The following is a 12,702-nucleotide window of genomic DNA, read 5'->3' as shown; positions in this document are numbered from 1 at the left end:
TTGGCTAATTCCGAAAATCGTAATATTTGTATAAATATGGCAACATTAGAGGAATCAAAAGAAACGAAACAAAAACATATGATTAGAAAACAGTGTAGAAGTGGGAATTGTGAAAATTTTGTGTTTAAAGAAAGTTTTTTTTTTGTGGGAAAGAAAGTTAATTTCTTTATTGTATTTTCAATTTTTCTATTGTTTCTGTAATTGACGCGCAAAAAATCAACTTAACATTGAAAAATACTTTGCTTGCGCTTTTTTCTTTTGTTTTATTTTATCATTGTTTTAATTTATCATTCGTAATGCCAGATTGTCTAGTTTTTACAAATTTACAACGAAAAAATTATGTGGCAATACATTGTTAACAATTGATTTCGTTGATTGAGAAATAATGGAAATGTGCGAATTTTTTGAATAAAATGATAAAAACTATAAAATTAAATGTGATTTTTTTAATAAAACAATATCTTGATTATTTTTAAGAATTTTTGCTGTGTTTTAAAGTGACATGTTTCCAAAAAATACAATTCCACTTGAGAAACCAAAAGTGGTTTCATTCCGAAAAAATTTTTCGTTTTTCGGTTTCTGAAGAAGCTAAATACGGAATCAATTCCACTTTCGATCGGAATTGGTTTCTGTGACATGCCTGTAAATACGGAATTGATTCCACCTTCGATCGGAATTAGTTTCTGTGACATGCCTGTATATATAAGAATTTCTAAATTATAAAATAAACAATCTATTAATAAATATTAATAAAATAAATAATAATCTTAAGTTTTGGGTGCAACTTTTGCCATTTTTTGGAACACTTAAAGGGTTTCTACACGGTATGTTTTTTAGATAACCGTACATACCAACTGTCACTTTTTACAAATCTGAATTTTGTACAAATCGTGTAAACCATACAAAAAGTTCAATGCATCAAAGTGTTATGTGCATACATATGTATTGTTTTTCAATTAGAGCGCGCTCTATTCTCTTCTGTACAACACAAGTAAAACAGTTGTTTTGTTTGTACGCAATATACAGGCATGTCACAGAAACCAATTCCGATCGAAAGTGGAATTGATTCCGTATTTAGCTTCTTCAGAAACCGAAAAACGAAAAATTCTTTCGGAATGAAACCAATTTTGGTTTAGCAAGTGGAATTGCATTTTTTTGGTAACATGTCACTTTAAAACACTCCAAAAGCACTTAAAAATAATAAAAATATTGTTTTATTAACAAAATCACATTTAATTTCATGGAACAAATTGAATACTCTACCACCTGACGGAAAAAATTTGAAAATTTTTTTTAATTGTAAGTTTTTCCTAAGTAGCCGGCCTTTGGCCGGGGATTTAAGACTTTCTCCTATGGACAGGAGCCAATTTAGGGCACCAAAACAACATTTTTTTTAATTTAAAATTTTTTCTTACTTTAACAAGGGAATTTTCGGAACTTAAGAGGCCCATATCTCGGGAAGTATGGACTTCCCCCCGGAAAAGTTTATATATTTGTGATCAGGACAACAAGATCTACCTGTGGTAATTTTTCCAGATTTTTCCGCCAGGTGGGAGAGTATTCTATTTATGCCAATTTCATATTTTTTCATTATTTATTTTAAAATTTCATTATTTCTCAATCAACAAAACCAGTTATTAACAAAGTGTTGCCACATATTTTTTCGTGAAAATCGCGTTTTTCTTCGAACAAAGATTTATCGTCTCTAAAAACTAAACATTTTGGCATTACGAATGATAGCTTAAAGCAAACATAAGAAGAACAAAATAAGAAAGAACTCAAACACGGTATTTTAAATGTTATGTTGATATTTTGCGCCTCAATTACAGTAAAACTTAAAATCCATTAAAAATTAACATTCATTTCGCACAAAAAAGCTTTCTTTAAACACAACATTTTCAGAATTCCCACTTCTACAGTGTTTTCTAATCATATGTTTTTGTTTTGTTTTCTCTAATGTTGCCATATTTATACTAAAAAATAAGATTTTCGGAATTCACCAAATCGATCGAAATCTGGAGAAGCTAAAACAAACACGATCGAAATGAAATTACGGAATTGAAACCATTCCGATCGGAATCTGTGACATGCCTGATAAATAAGGAAAACAACAGAAAATAAATGAAAAATAACATTTTGCCGTGCAGAAGGAATTACATATGGACGCATATGGGTGAAAAAGTGACAGTTGGTATGCACGGTTGTGTAAAAAACATACCGTGTAGAAACCCCATTATAGTACGTTTATATATAACCGGATTTAACAAACCCACTGGGTTTCAAATGTCAATTTCCTTGCGTATATGTCAAATACTCATTAAGAAGGTTAACCCTGCAAAAGGCTATAATATAAACATGACCTTATCTAGCAATAATATTCTGGAGCATAACTGAAGTGATTTTTATTTTTTACTCAATTTAATACTATTGAAATAAACAGTGAATTTCTAAATTCCATATGTTTTTGTAAAACCGACTAACTATGCATATACATCTACCATTATTATTGCGCTATGTCATTTGACGTTTTTAGCCATGGCTACAGGGTTGTATTTTTTAGCGATTTGCATACCTATAGTGTGATTCTCTAACACATTTTTTGAGTTACCGACAAAAATCGATAAAATTAAAACGCAAAATTATGAATGAAAAGTTCAAATAAAAGTTGACAACGCTCTTGCTATCGGTAGAACTTTACGACTGCTTTTTACTCGCCGCTAACTCACCGAAAAATATCGGTAATTACCAAAATTATAAGCATTTTAATTTTACCGACAATTGTCGGTAACTCAAAAAATGGGTTAGAGAATCGCACTACTGGGGCTGGATTCTTATTCTATGAAAATTTAAAATGAAAAATAATTGCAAACATTGTGGCGTTTTTTCGGAATGCCGTTTGCAATTTTGTTTTTTCAAAATAGTCCGGCTTAATCCCATTGTTGTTGTTTTACTATTTTAAGACAACTAGTTTATTAGTGGAAAAGATTTGGCATTGTTCACCAAGGGGTAAGGCAGGGAATACTATAGTTTCGATTCTCGCCACAGAATCTCATCAGTTCCCTTGTTTTTTGTGGATATTTTGTTTTTTGTTTGTGGATATTCTTCACGGAAGTTATTTTTCAATAACCTCTTCAACAAAAAAACTTGTTATACCCAAACATCAATCTTCAGCTCGAAGTATAAAGGTAATTGTGTGAGGTTGCCAAGGAAAAACTTCTCATTGAACTTTTTTCTTTGCTTACCCTTATACTTCGAGCTGACGATTGATGTTTGGGTATAACAAGTTTTTTTGTTGAAGAAGTTATTGAAAAATAACTTCGGTGGAGAATATCCACAAACAAGAAACAAGGGAACTGATGAGATCCAGTGGCGTGGATCGAAACTATAGTATTCCCTGCCTTACCCCTTGGCAAACAATGCCAAATCTTTTCCACTAATAAACTACATAGTTGTTTCAAAATAGTAAAACAACAACAATGTTACCGACAAAAATCGTTTCGTTAATTATCGAAATTATAAGCATTTTAATTTTACCGACAATTATCGATAACAGCAAAAATGAGTTAAGTGCCGTACACATTGTCAGTTTTGACTGACGATTTTTCGTAAATATCGATTGCTTCAGTTTTGTTGGGTTTTACGGAGCGGTCACACTATCATTCATGTTGGATGCTAAACCGTCAGTCAAATTATAAAATCTGCTCAATAAATATGGGTGCTGGCAACCACAAATAAATAAAAAACAATTAAATGATGCATATTAATAAATACCTATATGGCTATTTTATATTCACTTGGGAATGTTGTATATGAAAATCCCTACTCAGCGACCCTTGACTTCCCATTAATATGAAAAATACACATATAATGAATTTGAAAACTACAAGTATTTATTTATTAATACAGCACATTTATTAGTATAACACTTTCAATTTAGACACTGGATGATATTAAGCACATTTTTCCATTGGCACAATACACGAATTTGTTTGTTTCTTTTTGCGTCATCCACAGAACCATCTCGTTTTTCCTTTTACTATATTCACTCCTTTCACAATTTGGTTTTATGTATATTTTTTCCATATTTATTAGTACCGCACACATACAATTCAAACTCCGGGAGATTTTTATATTTTTCCAACAGCACAATATACAAATTTATTTTTTCCTTTTTGTTTTGTCGTCATCCACAGAACCATTTGCCCATTTGCTTATTTTTCTTGTTATTCCATTCACTGCATAATCAAATTTCCTTTGTTATGAGCACGTGTAACGCTAATTCCAATAGTAATTCTCCAAATTTAATAAAAACACACGAATTCTTCATTTTTATTTGATATTTACGCTGCAAATTTATTTCTCGAATGACATTTTTGGTTCACACTATCATACCATCATACAACCAACACCTGACTGTCCAACAACCACAAATTTGTTTGTGGTTGCATGATGAATGACAAAATTGAAAGGTCACACTAGCAAGCAACCGATTATTTGAGCAAAGCTGTCATTCAAAAATGGCAATGTGTACCTAGCTTTACAGAATCCCACCGGGGATGCCAACTGTTTCGAGGTAAAAATCACTACAGCCACATACGCACCATAGGTCTGTAGCGATTTTTACCTTAAAACAGTTGTCATTCCGGCTTAAACAGTGGTTTTTGTACGTCAAAAATCACCACAAGTAGCGGGAAAACCACCAACTTGGCACCCCTGAATCCCACTACTGGCCTACCTAGAGCTGGCAAAAAATCGATGGCACTATCGATAAAATCGATTGTTTTTTTTAAAAATTAAATATCGATAGATAGTTTTGCCTATCGATATTATCGGAACAAAAAACCCCAACCAAAAACTCATTAAAATAAATAGAAATTTCGCTGCTTTTCGGTTTTGTGTGTGAGAAAATAAGCCCGTAGTCACACGTACATATTTTTCGGAAAGGTAAAATGTATTTGTTTTAATATTTTTATAAGATAAAAGCAATTTTTTTTATTCTCCTTTGCGTTTCTGTGAACTACTTGTGCAAAATGTCAAGAAAAGCATTGACATTTCCGCCATATTCATCTCCAAATTAATGGTGTTGACAGCTTACCGATAATATATCTAATGTTGGGAATATCGATGGTTTGCCAGCTCTAGGCCTACCTCTACTTTATTACCCTACGTTTACAAATGACAGGACAGTTGAGTTCATGTATTGATTGTCAAAATCGCACAACTTGCCTGTCGTTTGTCTCCCTGCTGTCCATCATTTTTTCACAGACAGAAAGGAAGACAAATTTTTGACATTTTTGTAATAATAGGTGAAATAATAATTGAAATGTGTTGAAAACAAAAGAACATGGACATAAACAAAATATGTGAACGGAAAATAAAAAGAAATCGATGATTTTCATTCAAAATGTTAAAACTGTTTTTGCAGTTGTCGGGACGCCTACGTCACACAGGCAAGTTGTGCGATTTTGACAATCAATACATGAACTCAACTGTCCTGTCATTTGTAAACGCAGGGTATACCATGCACGACAGGACAGTTGATCACATGTATGTCCCAATTTACATTAGGCGAGTTTACTTGCGGCAATTGTCAGTTTGATGGAGAGAGAGGTGAGGCATATGGTAACCCTTTGCCTCTCAGCCCCCTCTCTCACCTACAAACTGACAATTGCCGCAAGTAAACTCGCCTAATGTAAATTGGGACTAACGATTGTTAAAAACCCAAAACTTACCTGTGTGACGTAGGCGCGTAGACAACTGCAAAAACAGTTGTAAAGTTATGAATGAAAATCGTCGATTTCTTTATGTTTCCCATTAACATATTTTGTTTTTTTTTCATGTTCTTTTGTTTTCCACACATTTCAATTATTATCTCACTTATTTTTACAAAAATGTCAAAAATTTGTTAAAATGATGGACAGCTGGGATACAGCCGACAAATGTATGTATGTTTTAGTAAATCAGAGTTGTATTTGAAGACAAATTGTCTGGTGTAAAAGCCTAGTAAAGGAAGAAAAACAGTCAAGCTGTAAACACATCCAACGTTAGGGTAAAATTTTGCGTTTGGCATTGACGGCCGAAAATGTCTCTTGTTCTATTTATTTATTTCATTACTTTGCAATCCAAGCCATATGGTTAATTCAATGGCCAATTCAGATATAATTACAAAGATTCCATCTTTCTTCATAGCTACTCTATAAATAAAATATTAAACATTATTGTTCTTACAAACTATACATAAAATATTTAAAAATATGATTGCATTGATTATAATTTGCCTCCTTTACATCATAACTACTCATATGTATATTATCAACATATTATAAAATAGGTAAGAATTAATATAGAATTTTCAAAAAATATCATCGGTACAACCAATATTTTTATTTTATGTTTTTTGTATTTTTTTCTGTGAAGTTTAATAACAATGAATATATATGCTATAAAAATTTAACTCTTTAATTTAATAATAACCAGTTTTTTGAAAGGTGAAATATTTTCCAATATTTTCTTCTTTATGCCATAGCTACTCTCTTTTGGCCCCGGCACATACGGTCCGTTTTGTGACACGTTGCGCGTTGAAAACAACAACCACATGTAAAATGTGTAAGTGATGCCAAGTTTGTTCTTGCAGTTTTCATGTGGTTGTTGTAACGCAACGCTCAACTCGCCGTATGTGCCGGGGCCTTTTGTGTTGCACAAATCAACGCTCAGTTTTGGTCAAAAACGTTGACGAACTAGGTTGCCCTAAAAATGAAAAGATCGATTTTTGAGTTCTAATAAAAAAATCGAAATGTCGACTTTCGCTTTGACGACGACCTCAGTCAGCTCGTCGCTTGCATGGTATAAGTAAAGAGGTAGATTTAAATGAAAAAATCTATAGAACCCTTGTTTTTCCTGAATTCCTAAAACTTCAAAATAAAGCAACAAGTGGGATTGTTTACAACACCAATTTTGAGCATTTTATAAAAATCGCGAAAAATGAATGAAGGGCCAAAGTTTCTCCGCATAATCAAGTTGTGGATATGATAAAATGTTTGTTTCAATGATAACCTGACGAATTATTTCCATACAAATGTTCCAAAAATAATTTTAAAAATCATTAAATTCGATTGTTTTTAAAATTGTTTGACATATTATTCAAACACCACACACACATACACAGTTTGTGTATATTGTATTGACGTTTTAGGAATACTCGAATGAAAAAATTTAAATTGACATAAAGCTTTGGCTAACCTTTCTTATTAAACCATGGTCGCTTGATTTGTTCGCTTTGCTCACTTAAAGGCCTCTGCACATACGGCACGTTGAGCGTCGCGTTACAGCAAACACATGAAAACTTCCAGAACAAACTTGGCATCACTTAAGGCCAAAACAGAATCAATCGTCGCTTGCTTTGCTTCCTCAAATGTCAAATTATAAAGGAATGCCAGAGCCTCTTTGCAAATCCGCCTGCGTTCCCCTTTAGGAGGCTCTGGCATTCCTTTATAATTTGACATTTGGGAAGCAAGCAAAGCAAGTGACGATTGATTCTGTTCTGGCCTTCAAGGCTTAAGTACATAAGCTGCCTCGCCTAATTGCCTTGCTTTCCTGCTTCATTTCTGAGATAATAAAAATAAAAGAATAAAGACCGAGCAAATTTCGAACTGGTTTTATTCTTTTATTATTATAGCCTTTATATATAAAGTTACTATAACTGTATGTAAATACATATGGCCTGTTCCCGTACTTTATAAAGTTGTAAAAGTTGTAAAAGTCGTAAACGATTTTCATATAAATTTTGTGTACGGGAACGCAAAATGTGTAAAAGTGGTCAAAATTGTAAAAACTTTTTAGTTCTGGAACAGAGCTATAAATATATAGTAGTTTTTGTTTAGTGAATATGTTGAATTTGTTTTATTTTTCTTTTGTTTCTGTTTTTTATATTTAAAATTTAACGTTTTTTAGTTTAGATGGGGGCTAATGGGAAAGTGATGGGAATACAAATTAAATAATTTGTATACAAAGCCTCTCCTTTCCAAAAGTCAACATCGCCCACTGGCCCTTGTTTTCGCAGAAGAGGCTTTGGCGGAATATTTGGAAATGCTGCTGTAAACTTATTAATGAATTGGTCTTTCTTTTCTGTTTCATTCCAGGAGATGTTTTTGTTTCATTTCAATGTATTCCACAAATACCAGGTAGATACATAGTGAAACAAAAACTCTTTTTGACAGTATATACAGTTTTAATGTGAAAATTCAATCAGCTGATGCATCTACCTTGGTAATCGTGCCATGATGTATATATGCATGTATGTGTATGTTATGTATGTAGTAAATGGATGAAATGCTACACGGTGGAGTATAGTAAAAAATGTAAAAAAATTGTATAGTAAAATAGTGAAAAGAAAAAAGGAATGAAATGCTCGCAAAAATTAGGCAATAAACAATTATGAATGAATCCCGGAAAAATTAGTACTCGATACGATAATATTCATCAAAAAGTGATAGAAAAATAAAATATTTTTTCATAATTTGGAAATACACCAAAGTTAAAACCGGCTACTACCGATTGTCTGAAAGTTACGTTGTATGAGTGTGTGCAAATATAAATTTACAACAGAACGAACCCATCCCATTCGATTTTCTTGAGGTAAAAATCAACATTTTTGTGTGAAGAAATTATATTTCAATTATTTTGAGTTTTAGTGAGAGAGAAAGAAGACAGCAAAATGTATCCAGTGCTGGTCTAAGCAGAAAGAGCCTTCAAGCTAATTATTTTAGGTGGACATCATGTTGTTGGCAGGACAGACAGCGTATACTACATTGCACAACAACAGCAACACTACCAACAATAATGGCAGTAGTGCAATAACTGCGTCAACACGGAAACAAACAGCTGGAAACGTTTCTTCAGCATCTGCCAATCATCCACCACTTAACAAACAAAACAATTTGTCCTCATCCACAAATACTTCATCTACATCGTCGTCATGTCCTAAAACAAATAATATCAATTCCCTTAAAAATCACAACAGCTTTCATTTCCAGTCACCGACTACAACACACAAAAATGTTAGTTCTTCCAATGACACAAACACCACCAACAATAAACAGCAACAAACGCATTCCCAAAAAACTGCAGATAATTCCAAACCCCTGTCATTCATAAATAGCTTAAAGGATACCGTGCAAAAGGTGTTTGTGACCACTGCAACAACTTCCTTTGCAAGAAATTGTAATCAATCCACCAACACTACATCAGCCACAGTCAAAACCACCAATTCTACCAGCAGCAGTAGTGTCAATAACATTAATACCTCCAAGACATCTATCACTTCATACTCCAATAATAATGTCACCTCCTCCTCGTCATCAGCGGCAGTAGCCAATACGACATCATCGACAACTACAATTTTACCTTTAATAGTGGGTCGGAAGAAATGCTCTTCGCAAAATCTTGGTGTCCAACCAAAGTTGCACACAATACCACCAACATTATTGCATCGCTGCCCTGAGGAGAGGAAAAAAACCAGCAGCACTGATAGTCTTCGCAAAGAAATGTGCCATTTTAAACCAATACGTACGGTTCCCACAACGCCATGGAAGTGGTAAGCCATATTCTAATTCTGGAAATTGTTTATTTGTACAAAAATATTTATATTTTTAGTGGGAGCAAATCACGTGGCAGTTCTCTACGTTTTCCCAAAGCTGATCTTGCCACAAGAAGAAATGAATTTATTTTAAAAATAAACTGTGATGTTAACAATAGAAAGAAGAAATTAAATTTATCCAAAATAGCTCAGAATGAAAGAAAAGAGACTGGTAGTGAAGCAGGCGATAATGGTGATAACAGCGACGAACAAGAGAATAGGGAATATTATGAAAGTTTCAAACCAAAACCAAGGTATGTTGGGTTAACTAAGAATTTCAAATTGTTTTGATAACGGTTTTACGTTTTATCTTTCCTCAGTACACTTCATCTGTTTGCGGAAATTGAGACTCCAAATCATCATTCGGCTTTTGTTTGTTTGGTGGCACATATGAAGAATTTAATAAATATTCAGCCAACAAAAATCTCCTCAACAAAGGTTGCTGGCTGTGACACGGTGGATGGAGGTTCCAAAAATGCTCGAACTACACGCACAAAAGACACGCAATTTTCTTCAAATAAAAGGAAAAATATCGATGTACCAATGACTGAGGTATATGTGAGTTCCAATAAATTTAAGTCACCAGCTCTACCCTTAGCCGTAACTAAGAAATCGGAACTCACCTGTGGAAATGATGTGTCAAAGAAATCCCCAACAAAAGCCAGTGAATTTACCGGAAAGGTAACAAAAGCTAAAGGTCGTAGAAAACAATTCAAAGGTGCCAAAAGAAATATTGTACCGTTGGTAAAGGAACAGTCTGAAACAACAACAAAAACACCAGCAAAGGATGCTGGACATCCAACTGCTGTTCGCAAAGAAAATGCAACTAAAAAAGATAATAGAAACAGTAGAAATTCGCGTAAACGTAAAATGTCAGCAGACGAAGTCATCAACAGTAAGGCAACAACGACAACAAATGCTAATTTTATTGTACCAGCCACCCCAACATTAAGATCAAGAGCTAGCAAAATTGCTAAAATATCTGTAGATGGCCGGACAACCAGAAGTAGTAAAATGGGTAATACATTCGAAAATAATTTAAGTAGACTGGGACAGCAGCAACGCATTGGCAATTTTTCGCCACCTTTAACACGTTCACGACTGAAGCAAATTATGAGTCATGGAGAAAAGAAGCAGCAAATAGAACCTTTATTACCAATAGCATCCAAAGTAAATGTTAGGAAACGTAAACGTTGAAAACTTTCCACCAATTAATTGTTACTTGAATGATATACAATTTTTAAAAGTATACCAGTCATTCTCATAAAAAAATACATTTTGGGAAATATCTATGATATCTACTTGGATAGAAATGTCAATCATATGGGTGAATATTGCGAAAAGACTGGTTTCTGTGTCCCGAGGTATTTGGGGTTAAAAATATTGAAAAAAGTTAAATTTTTAGAAACGGAATAAGTAAAAGAAAGTGTGCTTAACGAGGTCCAAATCAAGAAATTGTTGGCAAGGTGCAAAATGTCATTACCGTACCGTGTCCCCAATCGTTTTGTGTTCAAAAAAACAATGATATTCATTAATTTATCGAAATGTATAATGTAAATGAAGTACGCCGAGTTTATTCTAGAAGAATGAACCAAGTCAATTTTGATTTCATAAATATAATTTTATTTTTTAAATTATGTTTTAGAGACATTTTAGTCGTGTCCCAATTTTTTCGTCACTCCCGTGCGCCGAAGTGCTTATTAAGAAAAAATGCTTTAAACAGGTTTTTTGTTTATTGGTATGTTCCAGTACTGCAAGAATCTACTAATAGTTACTAATTTTTTCGATATCATAAAGGAAAAAATGTTATCGAAGTAAAAAATAGTAGCTTCTTGTAGGTTCTGGAACAGAGCATATATGTAATGTGTCAAAGTAACGACAATTCCCGTTAGTTTAGTCAGTTGTTTGAGAACAGTTGAAGTGTTTAGAGTTTTTTGTCAATGTTCCCGAAAATTTTTCATTCCCGTGCTGAGAATTTTTCCGTTATTTATATTCGGGTATGTGATGGAAAACGATTCGACTCGTTTTGCCATAAATCGAAATCGTATATCTCTATTTTTTGTGAATATTTTAATGAAATTGAAAATGGATTTTTAAAATATTATTGAAATAAGGGGCTTTAGCGAAGCAAAACTTTATATATCATCAACGGCACTCCGATTATATACCATTTCGATTCTGCAAATCGAGTCGATTCGGGTTTCATCACATACCCGATTATAATTTCCAAATTGATAGTATAGGTATGTTCATTTTTTAAACTGTATTAAATTATTTTAAATTTTATAAAAAAAATTAAATTTGCACATATAAATCCAAGAATTCTCACGTTTCCATCATTGCCGTGTCGTCTTTACCGTGCGTATTCTCTAGCTACTCTAATGACAAAAATAAAAAAATGGTCCATCGCTAATTAATGCATAAAATTGACTTATGAAACAGTATAAACCGAAAAATATTTTTAACCCATTTTCGCACTTTGCCGTTTTTGAACCCAAAAACAAGTCTTTTCGCAATATTCACCCATATATATTTTATATTCAAAATTATTTATTATTTATTTTATGATATTTTGCGTTTAACGTAATTTGTTAATTTTTAAACAAATTTGGAAGATATTTTTCAGATCTTATACATACTTCTGGAATTGATAGATTTTTATTGTAAACTGTTTCACTGTGTGAAAAGGATATTACCAATTACATTTGGAAATATAGGTACCAACACTTTTTGTATTATGTGTAGCACAGTCACATTTTTTGTCTGACTGCTTAGAAAAGGCATTATTGCAGTTTTGAAATCAAGGTTGCAATACAAATTGGAATTGACGCAAATCTTTAAAAACCCAAAAAGAACGCCGATTCATGTCAAATTCTATCCTTCCTACTATACACTATTTTTATACAAAAATAGCGCTTTTAGTAAAAAAAATTGTTACATAAGTCCCGGTCCAAACTAACGTGAATTTCATTAAAAAATTGCATGAAATTTGGCGTTTCTAGATCGAGTTCCATAGTAGAGTAAAATCACGAAATTGCTGTAGTAGGGATTTCGATCTAGAAATGCCT

General features: G+C 32.9%; 1 protein-coding gene across 1 annotated transcript; it reads left to right on the top strand.

Annotated features, from left to right (window-relative positions):
- Window positions 1-8,217: 8,217 nt before the first annotated feature.
- On the top strand, window positions 8,218-11,929 carry LOC141392546 (uncharacterized). Its single transcript, XM_073965483.1, has 4 exons — window positions 8,218-8,634; window positions 8,691-9,592; window positions 9,652-9,888; window positions 9,955-11,929. The coding sequence occupies exons 2-4, from the start codon at window positions 8,775-8,777 to the stop codon at window positions 10,829-10,831; spliced, it is 1,932 nt and encodes a 643-aa protein (XP_073821584.1). The 5' UTR covers window positions 8,218-8,634; window positions 8,691-8,774; the 3' UTR covers window positions 10,832-11,929.
- Window positions 11,930-12,702: the final 773 nt, after the last annotated feature.

Source organism: Musca autumnalis, unplaced genomic scaffold, assembly GCF_047663935.1.
Source record: "Musca autumnalis isolate F117 unplaced genomic scaffold, ASM4766393v1 scaffold_1, whole genome shotgun sequence".
Lineage (NCBI taxonomy): Eukaryota > Metazoa > Arthropoda > Insecta > Diptera > Muscidae > Musca > Musca autumnalis.
The sequence above is the reverse complement of the archived record's forward strand: the minus strand, read 5'-3'. Positions and strand labels throughout refer to the sequence as shown.